At 37.1% G+C, this 18140-nt stretch overlaps 2 protein-coding genes and 1 pseudogene across 2 annotated transcripts in view; all 3 read right to left on the bottom strand.

The window, feature by feature from the left end:
* Window positions 1–6726: 6726 nt before the first annotated feature.
* LOC107737641 (selenide, water dikinase 1-like) lies at window positions 6727–12067 on the bottom strand (annotated as a pseudogene).
* A 3130-nt stretch (window positions 12068–15197) lies between these two features.
* The window catches only part of LOC107737640 (translocon-associated protein subunit delta-like), a 4562-nt gene continuing 1619 nt past the window's right edge, over window positions 15198–18140 (bottom strand). The window contains exons 5-6 of the mRNA XM_016549217.1: window positions 15879–15944; window positions 15198–15682 (exon numbers count right to left, since the gene is read on the bottom strand). Of these exons, the coding sequence (XP_016404703.1) occupies window positions 15578–15682; window positions 15879–15944 (171 nt within the window). The 3' untranslated portion in view covers window positions 15198–15577. The remainder of the gene's footprint in view (window positions 15683–15878; window positions 15945–18140) is intronic.
* Window positions 16838–18140, bottom strand: part of LOC107737639 (NF-kappa-B essential modulator-like) — a 13366-nt gene continuing 12063 nt past the window's right edge. The window contains exons 14-15 of the mRNA XM_016549216.1: window positions 17701–17774; window positions 16838–17540 (exon numbers count right to left, since the gene is read on the bottom strand). Of these exons, the coding sequence (XP_016404702.1) occupies window positions 17377–17540; window positions 17701–17774 (238 nt within the window). The 3' untranslated portion in view covers window positions 16838–17376. The remainder of the gene's footprint in view (window positions 17541–17700; window positions 17775–18140) is intronic.

The raw sequence follows: 18140 nt of genomic DNA, 5'->3' as shown, positions 1-18140 counted from the left end.
CGATCAACGTTGTAATCAATTATTTTTTATATCAATTTACTCTGTTGTTCTTTATTTAGGTCCTTCTTATTTTCTTCATAAGGTAAACATAGGACATATACATAAACTTTGTGTGACAACTGCAGAAAATCTTTTTCACCTCAAGATCACCATTTTTTAATGAATAGCTACAGCTGTAAGGCAGTATGTGCACAACTCACTTGAACAAATTGAAGTCGAGTCTCAGCCAATGGGTTTACATACACAACTGAGTTTATATTATTTATCTCACCAGATAGTAAAATGAAGCTTTGCCTACATGAAGAGGAAATAAAGTTTTGAGCCTTGACCAATTCTAAAGGTACTTTTATGCTTAAAACCTTCTATCTAGAAAAAAATACTGAGTGGATGTTTACATACAGTATATGCATTGCAAACATTATGACACAGTTGCACTGTTCATTTAAGATTAATCGTAATTTTATGAGAATCGACTATAGTAACACTTCCCCTGTCTCTTGTGTCAGCTTCTACTGTTCCTCATCCTGGATACTTTGTGGCATGCAGATGGCTCTATGTTTTTGGAAGGGCTTGTGATAGAGCTCAAAAACTGAATGCATTAGATATGGATTTCCAGTGCAGAGAGGACAGAAGAAACTGACTGCTTGTGGATTTGCTTTCGGTTTACTCTGCCTCTGCTGGCTGCTGTGCTTTACCTCACGGAGAGAAGACAGGAAGACGGGTGCCGTGTCTGGGGTCTAAAGAGGTGGCCGCATGTACCTGTCTCTTTCCTTTATGCAAAGAAACCTCCCATCATCTTTAAATTAAACCAAAAACATGACAGGCATCTCTGCATCTCAAAAGAGAATACCACACTGCAGCTTGACTGCATAAGGAGATGCTTCTGTGTTTTAAGGAAATATTTACCAGTTTAATTCCATCTGACATCTGATCATCACCATCAGAGGACACTTAAGAAAAGATTAACTGTAATGCACACTACATTCTTACATGCGTGTTAAACCCTGTTAACCGGTTATTCAAGCCTGTGGTGTCAACTCTTAAAGGGTCACAAGTGCGATGAGTGAACAGAGTGAAATGGATAGACTGGATATGTCTGGAATGGAATACTAGCTTACTGCTTACTGAATACTGTGTAGTGCTGCATACAATGTGATAGTTATAAGATAAAAAGCGATACTTATGTCCTTTGCCGGTGTCCCTGCCCGGTGGAGTCGCACGGTAGAGTCGATGGTCTTTACACTCTTCGGTCTTACCACGACAGCAGCCGCGACCGCTTCCGCGGTAAACTAAGCTTCTTTTTAATTAGTTTAACAAAACTCAAATTGAATTCAGCTGGACACACTTTCCTGTTTATCCCAACAAATGGCCAAGCAAAGCGCACGACACTGACAAGGTACGCGATACAGTACGAGACCAAACGCCATTATATATATATATTATATATATAACCACAAAAAGATTTTTTTAAAGAAGTCTCTTATGCGCATCATAAACGCTGCATTTATTTGTTCAAAATACAGTAAAACATTAATATTGTGGAATACATTACAATTTAAAATGACTGTTTCTATAATATATTTCAAAAAGTAATTGATTCCTGTGACACAAAGCTGAATTTTCAGCATCATTACTCCAGTCTTCAGTGTCACACGACCCTTCAGAAATAATTCTAATATGCGGATTCTCTGCTCAAGAAACATTTCTTATTATCAAAGTTGAAAACAGTTAGGCTGCTTAATATTTTTGTGGATTTTTTCGTGGAAAACATTCCTTTTTTTCAGGATTTTTTGATCCATAGAAAGCTGAATGGAACAGCATTTATGTGAAATATAATAATCTTCTGTAACATTATAAATGTCTTTAACTGTCACTTTTCACCAATTTAAAGCATCCTTGTTGAATACAGTTAATGTCTTCAGTTAATATATATATATCAGCCTGCTAGCTCGCTTTCCCTTCTCGACAAGATAAAAAAAAGGTGAATCTTTTAGACTGTTACACCACTCTTCATGTCTAGAATCGGAGATCTGAGAACAGCTGCAACGGGTATTTTTGGAGATTGGATGCAAAAACGCACTTACATCAGAGGCAGTCTTTGTGGTCTATCTATGCAGAACCCTTTGGGGCTCGTGCTCTCCATACTGAACTAACAAACCAATATCTGTTATCCCACTTTACTCAAGCTCATATGACATACTGCTTGTGCAACAGATTGCCAGCTCACACACTTAAATAAAAATTTCACTGCAAACAAAAAATACTGATCTCTATATCCATGACTGGGTACACATTTTGATTTGAGTTTGATTAATTTGCATAGTAGATGTAACGTACACTTTGCTGACATAAGACCTAATCTTTCGGCTAATGATTTAAATATACATATATTAAAAATATTAATATATTTAAATTTATACAGCTCAGCATTGAACTGGTAACTTGAAAGTATGAACTATTCATAAGAACCAGCTCATTAGAATGCTTTAGTATATAATAAATAGGAGATAAAAAGTCAAAATTTTGAAACAATTCAGAATTATGAGATTAAAAAGTCAAAATTAAGAGATATAAATTTATAATCATGATAAAAATGTTGACTATATCTCCATTTGTGACCCTGAACCACAAAACCAGTCTTAAGTCGCTGGGGTATATTTGTAGCAATAGCCAAAAATACATTGTATGGGTCAAAATTATCGATTTTTCTTTTATGCCAAAAATCATTAGGATATTAAGTAAAGATCATGTTCCATGAAGATATTTTGTAAATTTCCTACCGTAAATATCAAAACTTAATTTTTGATTAGTAATATGCATTGCTAAGGACTTCATTTGGACAACTTTAAAGGCGATTTTCTCAATATTTTGATTTTTTTGCACCCTCAGATTCCAGATTTTCATATAGTTGTATCTTATTTATACAGCTTTCAGATGATGTATAAATCTCAATTTTGAAAAATTGACACTTAAGACTGGTTTTGAGGTCCAGGGTCACATTTCGGCTTTTTGTGTCAATTTTGAAACCTGTTTTAATTAAATTACTAAAACAACCATGGCTCAGAGTTATTCATGAATCATGTATGTTTTTAATTCAGTAAAACGATCCATCTTATAAAGAGTCGTGTTAATCCAAATACACTCGTTGCTCTTGAAGAAGGCTTTGAAGCCGAAATGCATAGATCTACCTTCAATTAAAGGCTTTTTATTGTTACTACGAGTGCCTTGGAGTAATTCATCATTCTAGTTGATATTGACCTCTAAATATCAAAAGAGCACCGTTGATTATGTGAGAAGACCAGTGCAGCATTCTTAGCCCCTATTGTTTTGTCAACACTTGATGCGCTGTTTGTTTTGACGTCCAACTGTAAGATGTTTCTTGCCATTATTTTGTACTCAACTCTGGTAAAATAATATTTGTTTTTGCTGTGTGGCTTATAAGATTTAGCAGCAATGGCATGGATTCAACAGCAGGGGAGCTTTCAAAATCAATATACCAGCCCTAATCAAAAAGTAATAATCAGTGATGACAATGACCCTTATGTGGTATTTAACAAACACACAATAATCTGTACAGGGAGCATTAATGCACAGTGCACAACTTGTCCACCAAGGGTTCTGCTGAACAGGTTTAGACTGGGCATGGTGTCAGGCTCCATGAACAGAAAATGAGTGGAATCACAAGCTGTTAAACGATTTCCTCGCTGAGATCAGACTCTGCACCAGAAAGGACATTATGACAGAGAAAAAGGGGGTTGCGGAGTGTGAGGCGGAAAAACTAAATATGCACACAATGCGCAATTATAAATCTCTTCCTCTGCTAATCAAAAACAAACCAGATGATGGAGGGAGAAGAGCTGGAAAACAAAATGTTTTAGGTCAATAAAAAGACATGATGATCTATAATAGTCTAATTGCAGATTCAGGCAAGGAGAATGGAAAAGGAGAACAAGAAGAAAGGACAAAACCTAAAGGTAAAAAAACAAGAACAGCATAGAGATGGAAGAATTCCGCCTGCACAAATTCCTATATATTCTCATATTGCACTGATGCACATACTTGAGCAATGGAACAACCTCTTATTATTCTGAGGGAGAGATGCCAAAATGACAATGAAGACTTTTTTCTACTCTTTATGGATACATAAAGCTGGCTAGATATTTGGAGACATGTAGATCTAGAAGGTTTTCTGAGCTGGAGTGCATGAAGTGACAAAAACAAATGTATTCTCCAGTACTAAACATTTAAAATGTAAGTTAAATTAGCTTTGCACTAATGAAAAGTAATGACAAATCTGTTTCTGATCATGCACATTTATGACCACTATGTTCATTCGTTCTTTTTCAGTTTTCCCTTTGCTCAAAAAACAATTGCCATATGCTCAAAAAATGCATTGTTTATCATACACTCAATTTAAATGTCAATTACTGCATCTGAGGTTCAAAAGAGGTCAACTAAAGCAGCCTGACATTATGCAGCCAATACATAAAGAGAACAAAACAACTGCTTCCATCTTACAATGTTGCATTCTGCTGACACACTGTGGTGGACCATGTGCAACACATCTAGACTCTCAACAACAGAGACCATCAAACAATCTTCAACAAAGCTTCAATGAATAATAGAGCCAGTTTAGAGAAATGACAGGTTTATTATGGATGAAAACTGCAATGACAAAACCAGTGGCAAGTGAATGAACATTGCAGATCAGCCTATCCCTTCCTATCTAACATCAACCTCACCCATCCCATGAGCTGGGTTTAGAGAGAGAGGTGTCATACAGAGGACTGTGGACACTGCTGTTCTGTCCCAACCATTCAATTGGCACAACAGGTATTCTGGGCTCACCCACTGGACCAGAGAAAGCTGCTCAACCCTTTCTCAGATACAAGGGGGAGAACCAGACTACCTTATCTTCTGCTGCTCAGACTGAATGAGAGAGAAGAAAAAGAGTTTCCGATGCACATCATCCATATGTCTCAACACAATCATTCAGAATTAACTGCTGCCCCTAAAACCATGACACATGTTGAATGTATTCTAATGAATGAAGAACCAGTTTAACCTAATCTAACCAACGTAAGGTCACTCTATTTAGGAAAACGAACCACAAGAGAGAACATTAACCTAATTTTACCAGGCATATGTCAATGTTACAAGGATGTCCTATTAAAACAGGTGGAACATTCAGACCTATGCGGACTGTACAAGATCAGCATCACCTAAAAAACACTTGAAATTTGGATAATTGCATTTAAATCTTTGACACAAATTCAATATTGATTGTACCAATAAATATCACAATTAAACAAATGATTATGATTATTCAGGCCCCAGGATACACTGGTGTGACAGTGTTTCCAGCTTTGACACACCTGTCAGATGGCTTAAACGAAAAACACTTGATTGTCATTTTAGGATCATTGCTATTCAAAGCATTTGACTGATCAGGAACTCATTGGAATGTTTTCTTGGTAAGCCTGGCTTCATTTTAGTGTGAGGTCCCAAAGCCACCACCTCATAAATCAGAAAGAATTAAGCTCCGGATAAGGTTGAAACTAATTCACGGAGAAAAAAACAAAAAAAACACCAAAATGTTTTCGGTCAAACATTTTCTAGAGTAAGGAATAGTTCACCCAAAAATTTACCTTTTATTTTATTATTTACTCAACTTCGTGTTATTCTAAACCCATGTGTTGTTGTTTTTTCAGAGGAACATGAAACGACAATTTTGAGCACTTTTCCTTATAACCATAATTATTCACTCATTCAGTGATCTGGTACTCATGCTGACAGATCACAAATTTAAACAAATTTTGTCTGCTGATAGCAAAACGTGACTTTCTTACTCAGTATTTTTTTCCATTCCAGTACAAATATCATTTAACATTTACTTGAGAAGCATAAAGATAAGATATTCTGTCTGTTTTCTGAAAAAAAAGTGAGTTTAAATTTAAAACAAGAAAAAACGATTTGTAGTAAGAAAAATCATAATAAGGAAAAGGCTTAATTCAAGAGGATAGCAAGTTTATTCATACCCTATTTTTTCTTGTTTTAAGCAGGAACTCATCTCATTGTGATACATTTTTCAAGAAGCAAGATCTCGGCTTGCCTCTCAGGTTGATGTAAGAATGTTTAGATATTTGTGCTAGAAAATAAAACTACTACGGAGTAAGAAAATCACTTTTTGTAGTGTCTGGCTTAAAGAAACTTGGAAAATAGCGCAGAAGAACTACTTTTGTAGACATGGTCACTATATGATCAATTGTATAGAAAACTGTAGCCGGTGTTCCACAAAAATGTTAAAAAATGAACATATAGCAACATACAGGTTTTCATCAACATGAGGGTAAATAACTCAGCTTGGGTGTTGTTTGGGTGAACTATTCTTTTAAAGAACAGCTGAAAAACAGCTCAATTGGCAAAAAAGGGAAAGAACGTGGAGGGGTGTGTGTTTGAAAGAATGATTGTAGACATGGTCACTATATGATCAATTGTATAGAAAACTGTAGCCGGTGTTCCACAAAAATGTTAAAAAATGAACATATAGCAGCATACAGGTTTTCATCAACATGAGGGTAAATAACTCAGCTTGGGTGTTGTTTGGGTGAACTATTCTTTTGAAGAACAGCTGAAAAACAGCTCAATTGGCAAAAAAGGGAAAGAACGTGGAGGGGTGTGTGTTTGAAAGAATGAGTTGGAGAACGAGAGATGAAAAAATGTTTGCTTGTTGTCCATTCCATCTCCCACCAAGTAAATCGAAACATTTTTGGTCTGTTGCTCTCAACCCTTTGGTTGAACAGGGGGAGGAAATGGACAGCAGGAGTAACCACACATACTCTGTCCTTCACACAAACTCCATGTCTGTTATGGCCACACACACACACACTCAAATCTATCAAGCTCACTTAGGACATGATGATCACTGAGAGAGTTGTTAGGTCAGCTGCACCTCAGGAGGACTGGCATTATTGTGGCTCCCCTCCTGTGCGCGGACCACAGAGCCACGGTACGGGACCTCTATGATCCGAGGTTTGTCAATGATGCGGGCGCAACGATTGCCCTTCTCTACGATGCCAATGATCCAAGCCTGTTGCCCATCGCCCGCCCCTCCGTCCTGCCCCACAGCTCCCGACAAACCCACACGACTGGATTTCATCTCGGCACAAAAGCGGGCTGCCTGCTCCCGCGGCAAGCAGATCAACAGACCACCTGAGAGAGGCAGGAAAAAGATTTTTATCTACCTAAGAGCTTGGAGAACTCTCTACAGACCAGGAAAGTCCATTTTCAGGAATTTTAATAAACGATTCTTTGATTAATCATTAATGTTAATACCGCAAAACATAAGGAGGGCCTTTAATATAACGTGTATTTACTTTTATTCAAATTTAACCAAACAAACACGAGAATTGATATTGTTAGTCCACTGACTGTATGCTGTTCAGTGTACATATATTACCTTTAATTTATTACTATTAATAATAAAACTAAAAACAAAAGATACAAATCTTTCTCTATTAACATTTTCTGATTGTCAGTTGGGATGATGCAGGGAGGCTGACGAATGAGCAGTGCTTTTTGTTAAAATATTTGAAGTGACAATCTTTACTTATACAGAAAGGATCCAAAACGGATTATGTTAAGGCACTTCAGGTTTCAGTGTAATTTCAAAGTTATGACAGTCATTATTGGTTCACAATTGTGTTTGTGCATTGAGCTGGGACTCTCACCTGATGTTTCAGAAGAGGTGCCCTGCAAAAGCCCAAACAGGTTCCCACCAGCCTTGCTGATTGCGGCCATTTTGGAGATAATGGGAAGGTTGTGAATGACGAAGGCAACATTATTTTTCTGCTGCTGGGCGAGATTCCGTGCGTGACCTATGATCCCGAAGCCTGTGATGTCTGTGGCAGCGTGTGCATTAAATTTGTGCATTAAGGCAGCAGCTGGAGAGAGAAAGAAAACAAAAACAACATTTGAAAACAATATAAAACTGGCTGTATTTGGCTAAAAAAAAAAAAACACACACACAAACTGCTTAAAGTACCTTATACTTAACCTTTCAAAACTTTGAACTCCGCATATTTTTTATGTTTTTGAAAACACTAATGCTCACCAAGGCTGCATTTATTGATCAAAAATACAGTAAAAACAGTAATATTATGAAATGAAATTACTACAATTTTAAAAAATCGTACCGACCCCAAACCATTGAAAGATAGTGTATACCTTAAAGGGGTCTTGTAAAAATTGGTAACAATTTAGAATAGGGAACACATTTTCACTATTAAGAGTTTTCCCTGAACAAACTTCTAATTTGCTGCTTATTAATAGTTAATAAGGTAGGCTAGTTGTTAAGATTATGGGGTGGATTAAGGGAATCTAAAATATGGTCATGCAGGAAAAGTATATGCACGCTAATAAGCAACACGTTAATAGTGAGAATTGGTCCTTAAAAAACAAAAAATTACCAATTATATTTTATTTTTTCCTTTTATTCCTCACCATTTGAAAAGTAAACATATAGGCCATTTGAACTACTACAAAGTTGCCAAACTAGGTTGTGTGTGTACTGAATATTGGTCCTACTGTTAAAATGAATGCACGCTAAGAATGCTTATGCAATGACATACCAGTGCGATTGAGGGTGGCCATATTGAGCATAGCCTCCTGATAAGCTTGCTCCACCTCCTCCCTGGATATCACCAACTTTATCTTGCTCCACTTCTCCGGCTAAATAAATTAAGCATAAAGGTAAACAGATACAGAAAGAAATGAGATGAGATTACAGTGATACATGTGGAGTTGTTATCTCTTCATAACATCTACAAAAACGGGGAAAAAACAGACAAGCAATCATTCCAAAGACACTCACTATATCCAGCCACTGATGGGCATTCACTGCTACTTGAGTTCCCAGAGGTTTAGTCAGAACTAACACATCTCCAGGTACAGCACTGTCAGGCCTGCAAACATACACATACATGTGAGCATTTACACAACTAAAACCGTGAAGTGTCACACAATGGATATTCACGTTGATAATTGTGGAAATATCCATTAAGGAAAATCTGAATCATTCACCAATTATATTTTATTTTTTCCTTTTATTCCTCACCATTTGAAAAGTAAACATATAGGCCATTTGAACTACTACAAAGTTGCCAAACTAGGTTGTGTGTGTACTGAATATTGGTCCTACTGTTAAAATGAATGCACGCTAAGAATGCTTATGCAATGACATACCAGTGCGATTGAGGGTGGCCATATTGAGCATAGCCTCCTGATAAGCTTGCTCCACCTCCTCCCTGGATATCACCAACTTTATCTTGTTCCATTTCTCAGGCTAAATAAATTAAGCATAGAGGTAAAAAAAAGATACAGAAAGAAATGTGATGAGATTACAGAGATGTGATACAATCATGCTAAGTTGTTATCTCTTCATAACTTCTACACAAAAAGGGGGAAAGAGAAACAAAAGCAATCATTCCAAAGATGTCAGTCATATTTGGGGCTAATACACAGCTGTACTCACTATATCCAGCCATCGATGGGCATTCACTGCTACTTGAGTTCCCAGAGGTTTAGTCAGAACTAACACATCTCCAGGTACAGCACTGCCAGGCCTGCAAACATACACATACATGTGAGCATTTACACAACTAAAACCGTGAAGTGTCACACAATGGATATTCACGTTGATAATTGTGGAAATATCCATTAAGGAAAATCTGAATCATTCAGAACCAAGTGTACAGACACAGTCCTTTGATTCACGAGAGAGCAGACAGAGACACTCACATGATGAAATCATTGGGCTGGCACACCACAGAAGCCACACCCCCGACGATGATCCAGGGATTGATGACGGTTTGTCCCCCGGTTACCGAAGTCCCAGCCTCCTCTGCCGCATCACGGAAGCCCTTCATTATTAGAGGCATCACCTGATCTCTCTCCTGAGAGAACAACAGCACAGTACAAAGAAAATTAACCATTTCACACTCAGCATCCTGAAAAAAAAAACTATACATAGAAAACATTAACGAAACGTAAAAAAATGGAAAACAAAAATGATCGAAAATGAACGCAGAGAGAGCCCAGCTCACCTTCTCATTCATCTTCTGACTGACGCTGAGAAGCATGAGCATGTTGTCACACTCTGTGATGCCCATGGCATACAGATCACTCAGAACATTTGCACAAGCAATTCTTCCCTGTAAAAGAATGGATGTGAGTCCCATTTATTTGTAAGTTCCATGCTAACATTTCCGAAATATTAATAGAGATCACTCACCATCATGTAAGGATCCTCCACTAAAGGATAGAAGAAATCTGTGGTTTGGACCAGGGAAAGACCTCCATGCCTCAGAGGGATCACACATGAGTCCATTCCAATTCCTGCAGATAAGATAATTTTTCACCCTCTGTAATTTCATGCACAGTGTGCATGCATATTTAAAGAAGCTTTGACTAATCATATAATATAGGTACTTAAATCCTTATAAAACCATTCAGTTGGCAACAGTATGAAGCATTTTTGTAGGATTACTTATGATCCATTTTGCAGTGGAAAGCATTAATTTATAGCCTGGGTCCATAGTTCACATCTCTTTCTCTTAATGATTGCATTATACTTCCTAGTAGTTTTTAATTAACAGGATAAGCCAAAGGTTAAACAAAGAGTTTTACAAACACAGATGTTCTGTGATTTTTCGAGATTGAGACTTATGAATAACATGAAAACAACGGTACTTTGTAGTTCTGTGTTATACATAAATAGATGACAACATATTGCATGCTGAATAACGTCTGTAATAAAAATAAATTAATATAGTCGTTATATAGTCAGGTTAATCAGGGTATATTAAAGGACTGATGCAGGAAACAAAACGGTTAGTTTCTATTTTCAGACCTCTCTATAGACCAATTACCGGTTTGTAAACATTCAGGATGCGCGCGCATCATGGTTGCAGAAAACCCGGGAGAGATAAGCCTTTACAGCTAGAGAATTTCACGGATACGGTACACGTCTACTCGTAATTGGTCTATATGCAGATAACATGAGCGCTTTCGTTATTTCACTTTGACATTTGGCAATGATGGGGAGTCTGACTCATTTCCGCGACTCGGTTCTTTTGAACAGTTCGTTTCCATGAACCGGTTCACAAAACCGATTCAGTGATTTTTTTTTTTAAGATCACAATAAAACCATAAGTAATCAACATATTACTGCTTACTAATGTTTTTTTTTTCTATTAACCAAATTTTGTTTGATGTAACTATTTTATTAAATTCACCTCTTATTGGGAAATTCTATAATTTAATAAAGTCCAAAATATATTTCCAGTATGTTTTATTCATACAAATGTTGCTTTTGGCTATTTAATGAATCTAATTTTCGCCCTATCAGTCAAATTCCTGGTTCACTCCATATGCACTTACTATCCGTAAAAGCAAACTCAGTTTGCTGATTTTTGAAACTATTCAACAGATTCATGAAAAAGATCCGACTCAAACGAACGAGAGGTTCACGGATCAGCGTTCGCTGTTTGACAGCGCTGGTGTGACTGTGACAGGTCAGTCATACTTTACCTAGTCGAGGACCCTGAGCAACTGAAACAAGTCCGAATTCAGCGGTCTCGTCTCCAACACCCGCCCCCGAGCCGCCGTCCTCTCCGGGCGGGCGGTCCGGCTCTAGTCCCTGCAGGAGTTTGAGCAGAGTCTCCTGCGGGACTTTACACCCTCATCCCTTCAGATCGGAGAAGGCCGTGAGTCGGAAGCCGCGGTCTAGGCCGTGCTCCTCCGGGTTCAGCGCCTGGTATCCAGCCGGGTAAAAGGCTCCCGCTCCGCCAGAGTCCACTGACGCTGGCTCAGAAACTGACATGGCTAGAGTGAATTTTATTTACTCCTCATTCAGATAGTAAAACACGGGAAATGAAAGAGAAGGGCGAGTCGTTTGACGGGAAAATGGCTGACAGAATCAAGAGAACGTGTTTTATCTGCACGCTTGGTCATAGAAACGAGTGTGGACGCGGCGCGCTAGCGGACTGAACCATCTCACCCTGCAGAGGGGAGTTGAGAGTCACCTTATGACACTAGTTAGAGAATTCATCGCTGACAGAGAGTACTGCCAGAATACACTCAAAAGAATTGAGACAGTGTAGGAAAATTAATCTCGCACCAAATTTATCTACGTCTAGGATGTTTTGCATTTGACTTGTCAAGCTTAAACCCCCTCAAATATAAGCATCCCACAGTCTGCTATCGTGAGCTCCGCCTATAGAGAATACGAATGTGACGTCACGTCGCGTTGAATTCTGGGTAACCTTGTTGGTAGACGCCATATTGAAAGGATTAGTGATGGGAAGTCCGGTTCTTTTCCGCGAACCGGTTCTTTCGGACAGTTCGTTTCAATAAACCGGTTCATCTGTTATTTTACGCCCTAACGTACTGACGTCATTCGCGATGACGTAATGATATCAAATCTGTCCTCCTGGGCCGGGATGACCTAACAGAATCTTCAACTGAACAAAGTACACAGATTAGATACATTCGTAAATTCCAGCATATAACACAGATTTGAGCTACTTTACATTGGTTTCCAATTCACTACAGGGTTGATTTTAAATTACTTATTTCAGTATATAAAGTCTTACATAATCTGGCTCGCTCTTATTTAATTGATCTTTTGCATTTACATAAACCTCAAAGGAATCTAAGGTCATCAAACCAGATCCCTAGGACAAGATTAAAACTGAGTGGTGACCGGGCATTTTCAGTGTTGGCCCCAAAGCGTTGAAATAGCTTGCCTTTACCTATATTTACCCATTGTACTTTTCCATCTACAAGTTCGAGGTAGAAGTCTTTGGCCAAACATGCCTCCGGGATGGTGTTAGTTTTGTGCTTTGATGGACACTTGATCTCAACGCAGCCTTTACCACAGCAAGTGCATGTCACTACGCCATCAGGTGATGCTCCAATTTCAGGGAAAGTGGGGTTTATGAAAAACCCACATGCTGACACGTGATGGTTATTATGTTGTCCCTTGTTTTTTTGAATGTAGGCCTTCCTTGCATCCTCTTCATGTGTTGTACCCCAGGTAAGATCGGCTGTGATGCATTTGCTGTCCTGTGGATAGCAAATCTTTTTTATAGTTGACAGAGCTGGTGACCTGACATCAGTAGCATAAACAGCATGCATATTAGAGGCAGTGATTCTGCCTGCTCGAGCAGCAAACCAAAAAGAAGATTTATGCTGTGTGCGTGTAGTCTTTTCGATTTGTTCAGCCTGTTGTTCTGAAACATAAGCTTGTTTTTTTTTCGCCTGGCAGTGCTGTTCCACAATTGTGAAATCACATTCGTCAAGACTAGTGTCACGTAGACAGAGAAGGGATTGAACATTTGTGACAGGCTGCACAGAATCCTTGAACTCTTCGCAATATTGTGGCAGCACACTCAGTATAGCAGATTTGCCATCAGCTTTATGAAGATCTGCATAGAATTGTGTTAACTCTGAGTGTGTTGGTGGTGGTGTAGTGAGCTTCCTGGCACAAGTCCTCAAACCAGGCCTGCTAACAGTCTCAGCATTAAGAAGACAGTTTAGTGATTTTCGTGTGGCAGAAGCAGAAGTATAGTCAATCTGGTGGCCTACCTCAGAATGTACTTTGTTGCTTCTCCATATACTTCCTTCTACATCAAGATTTCAACGCTTTACACAATCAAAACAAAGTATCAGTGTTAACACTAGAGGAGGGCGATCCTGCTATAATGGCGGCGCCGCCCCAGCATGCAACGCAGCGTGACGTCGGTTCGTATTCTCTATTGTGGTACTGCCATAAAGGTGCATCAGACGGTACATTCATACAAATATACTGACAATCCCAGATACTTTTTTTTTTTTTTTATTATGCAAAAATTATACAAAGATTTGTACAAGCATATACAACTCGCAACAAATACAAAAACAAATAAACATTCATAAGAATATGTAAAGTGAAACAATTCATGCCAGGGGTAGAATTACAACAATTTAAAATAACAAAAAGCTTCATAGGTCTTTCTTGCTTTTTTGTTCTTAATTTTGTCTAATGTAGTACCATATTGTTTAATTTCTTTTATAAAATGTTCAAAGTTTGGCTTAGCTTTAGACCATTTTTTCACATGAATGTGATATTTTCCAAATAAAATAAAAAGTTGTGTAAGAAAGCACATCGTACTTTTGGAATCAACATTGTCCTGTACAAAAAAAATACGACATCATACAGATTAATTTGTATACATGCTCCAAACAACCTAGAAATTAAATTGGGGAGGGTAACAATGGTCTTGAATTTCCTCCATTTGTACAGCTGTCTGAATATGGATTTGTGGAGTCCAAACGTTTTAGAGATGGCTTTGAAACCTTTTCCAACCTGATGAGCAACATCAACCCTTTTTCTGAGGTCCTCAGAGCTCTCTTTTGTTCGTGCCATGATTCACTTCCACAAACATGACCAAACATTGATAGATCCCTGTTCTTTAAATAAAACATGGCAGGCAATGACACCTGATAGTCATTTCACTGAATGAAAACACCTCTGAACAGATGGACTCTTAATTTCACCTTCAAATTAACTGCTGATCCTAGAGATTCACATACTTTTGCACCGCACAGATATGTAACACTGGATACATTTTCTCAAATAAATGAAAAAGAAATTTTTTTTGTCTCATTTGTTTGATTGGGTTATCTTTGTCTATTTTCAGGACGTGTGAAAATCTGATTATGTTTTGAGTCATATTTATGCAGAAATATAGAAAATTCTAAAGGGTTCACAAACTTTCAAGCGGCACTGTATATATATATATAAATTACTGCAAATAATGATTTTAATGATGAATGTTTTTACGAACATTATACATAATATAAAATGTATGTGTATATACACACACACACACATACATATAGATGCTGTCAAACGATTAGCATCCAAAATAAGTTTTTGTTTACATGTTTGTGTACTGTGTATATTCTTCTCAGGTGTTCTGGATCCAGACTGAAGCTTGTGTAAATCCTAGCTACCACGGGATGTCAATAGTTAGAGAATTCACTAATATATATATACATATATGTGTGTGTGTAAATATGTGATGTCACAATGTTAATGGGGTAGGGTGGTTAATTATACAACCTCTTTATAAAAAAAAATGACTCAGGAAAACTTCGAGAAAATGGTTTATTCCCATAGTCAATGAATTTCATCGATATTTGGGACACTTCACAATAGAGAACTGGACTATGATGATAAGTCACAGATAAATCACCTCAGTCTTTGTCTTTCTGAGGTTTAATATTAATAGCACAAATGAAAAATGTTATTTCTTTAATTTGAGTTTGTTTAAAAAAAAATTTACATAACACCAACTTTGGCTATTATAATTAATGTCCATATTGATATTTTTGCCCAAGCTCTACAACAAACCAGTCTCGTGTTTTAGCCAAGGTGTCCATGGCACTAAAATCTGCATATTAAATGTCAGAATAGGGAATGCCTCAAGACCAGTTTGAACAGTGTGGTGGAAAATTGACTTTTCTTCTCATCTCAAGCCTGGATTGCACTTTTGGTGCTGTAGGCCAGGTAGTAGACCATAATGCCAATCAGAGCAGCCAAGACCTCCGTGGACACCCAGGGACCATTCCATGCACCCTGCAATTCATAAATACACTGATTAATAATCATACAGAGACAAATCATACAAAAGCATAAAAAGTAAACAAGTAGTAGCAACACATTCCAATGTGGAGGTATATTTCTGTTAATATAGGTTTACAGGTTTTTCTTAGCCCTAATCATTACACAGATAAGGCGATTGTTGACAATGAAGATTAATATGCATATTTACCCTGTGATCCACATTGACAGAGAACAAAGGCTTGATGGCATCAACATCTTCATTGTTTCTCTGAGCCTGAAAGCATTAACATTTTTATCAGCACCGTTGAATATACAGTCCCATCAATTATGTTAAATGGATATTGCACCCAAAAATAAAAACTGTCATTATTTACTCACCCAGACATGTACTCATTTCTTTCTTATGCAGAACCCAAAAAAATATATTTTTAAGAATACTGGTAACCAAAGTGTATTGGTGCTTTTTAAGTTAAAAGGGTCCTATTATGCTCTTTTACAAAGTCTTGATTTTGTTTTGGGGGCGTACTAGAACAGGCTCTCATACTAGATTGTTCGAAAAACTGATTATTTTTCACATATTTTACATTATTACAACACCTCTCTATATATATATATATATATAAAACTCAATTTTAATTAAAACTTGTGAAATGTTTGCTTGTGCAAATTAACATAAAAACAATAAATTTCACTTGGTTTGCTATTTTTAACTATTGCAACGATAGAATTTTATTTGCAAACATTAGTATATATGCGATTAAATAGGATTTAATTTCATTAGTTAATCAGCATATCATAATTCAACTGAAATTTTTAATTGACAGTGCTAATATTAATATTATAATATAAAAATCTTTGGTCAAAATAAGAAATGAAGGATAAAATTACTATTTTGAGATTTGCAAAAGATTACAGTTCATAGTTTTTAAGTAATTTTTAAAGATTATCTTGTGGACAGTTAAATATCCAAAATGAACCAAAACCAATAAAAATAAAAATAAAATAAAAAACTCTAATCTATTGGTTATAATAAAATTATTATTTTTGTAAAATCTTGACTAATGCCTTATTCAGCAACTCTTTTGAAGTTTTTCATAAATGTAAGTGATTTGTAAGTACACAAAGTATTCTGCTGCACACACAGTATGTGCTTGACAAAAGAAAAAGTTTATATATTCATACTTTTATTTCTTTAAATCTCTCCGTAACAATAGTCTGTACAAAGTTCTTGTGTTTTTTTCATATTCACTTTGGCTGATAATACACAATATTAACACAGGCGGGCATGAATCCTCAAGAGTGCGTACATCCAGAGAAACAAATACCACAGGTATACAGGAAACATTGTCACTGTCAGATGTGTGCAGACGTAAAGCAGACGCAAACATACGTGCAGCACATTACACTACGCTGTCACAGAAAGGCAGTACAGACAAGCTTTTTTTGTAAAGAGATACACACACTAAGTGTACAGAAACATGGTGGCTGCTCTATAGCCACATGATAAAAACATCTGCTAAACATCGGCTACCTGTCTACTTCAAGTCAATTTGCAGCAGGATTAAATGTTCAAAATCCTTAGATGGGTCTTGTGTACTTGTTTCTAGCATGTTTTTGATTTTCACTTCTTGAATATTTTTTATTTTTTTGTTGTTGTTGTTACAGTTCACTCAGGTGTCAAGAGATCACCTGAACATCTCTTCCTCTCACTGGATACAGTCCATGACGTGAATCTGCAGGGTGTCCATGTCTGGAGCCTTGTACATACATTTGGGACAGCAGTAATCAGGCAGCCCGTCTTGATCTTCATCTCTTCTGCGTGCAGATGGAGGTTGGGCGGGGTTAAACATGGCTGCTCCTGCGAAAGGTGCTTCAAAAGCAGAAATTTCGGTAAAGATTCATATAATATGCTATAAGACATAACTGTTGCATTTGCCATGTAGTCAATGAAACTAACAACAATTATATTAAAAACGAAGGAAAGAAAGTGCATGTTGTAGTTGATGCAGACTCTGAATGAGGTGTTTTACCGGCTGGAGGAGGTGGGTGCGGACGAGGCCTGTAGTCCTCCAAATGTCTCTGTTGCATCTCTTCAATGCGAGCTCTGTGAGGAAACAACATTCACATGTAACTCTTGGACATTTGGAGGCTTTTATAAGCAACTATTCATATATATTCATTCAATGCAATTCATTTCAATTTAATTTGATCAATTCACTGGCATACCATCTGATTCAATTAAAATGTTCAAATGACATTACTAATATGAATATTATAATTAGGGCTGGACAATAATTCAATATCAATATGTATCGCGATATAATTTTTTTCAATAACGGTGATATGATTTTTAAACGCATTTCCGATATTTCGATATACATTACCAGTTTCCCATACATTGATTTATTTGTGCCGTTTGACTTCGTTGAATAAACATGAGCACTGCACGTTTCAAAATCAAAACACGTCG

This window comes from Sinocyclocheilus rhinocerous, unplaced genomic scaffold (genome assembly GCF_001515625.1).
Source record: "Sinocyclocheilus rhinocerous isolate Xijiao unplaced genomic scaffold, SAMN03320098_v1.1 scaffold72, whole genome shotgun sequence".
In the NCBI taxonomy this organism is placed as follows: Eukaryota; Metazoa; Chordata; class Actinopteri; order Cypriniformes; family Cyprinidae; genus Sinocyclocheilus; species Sinocyclocheilus rhinocerous.
The sequence above is the reverse complement of the archived record's forward strand: the minus strand, read 5'-3'. Positions and strand labels throughout refer to the sequence as shown.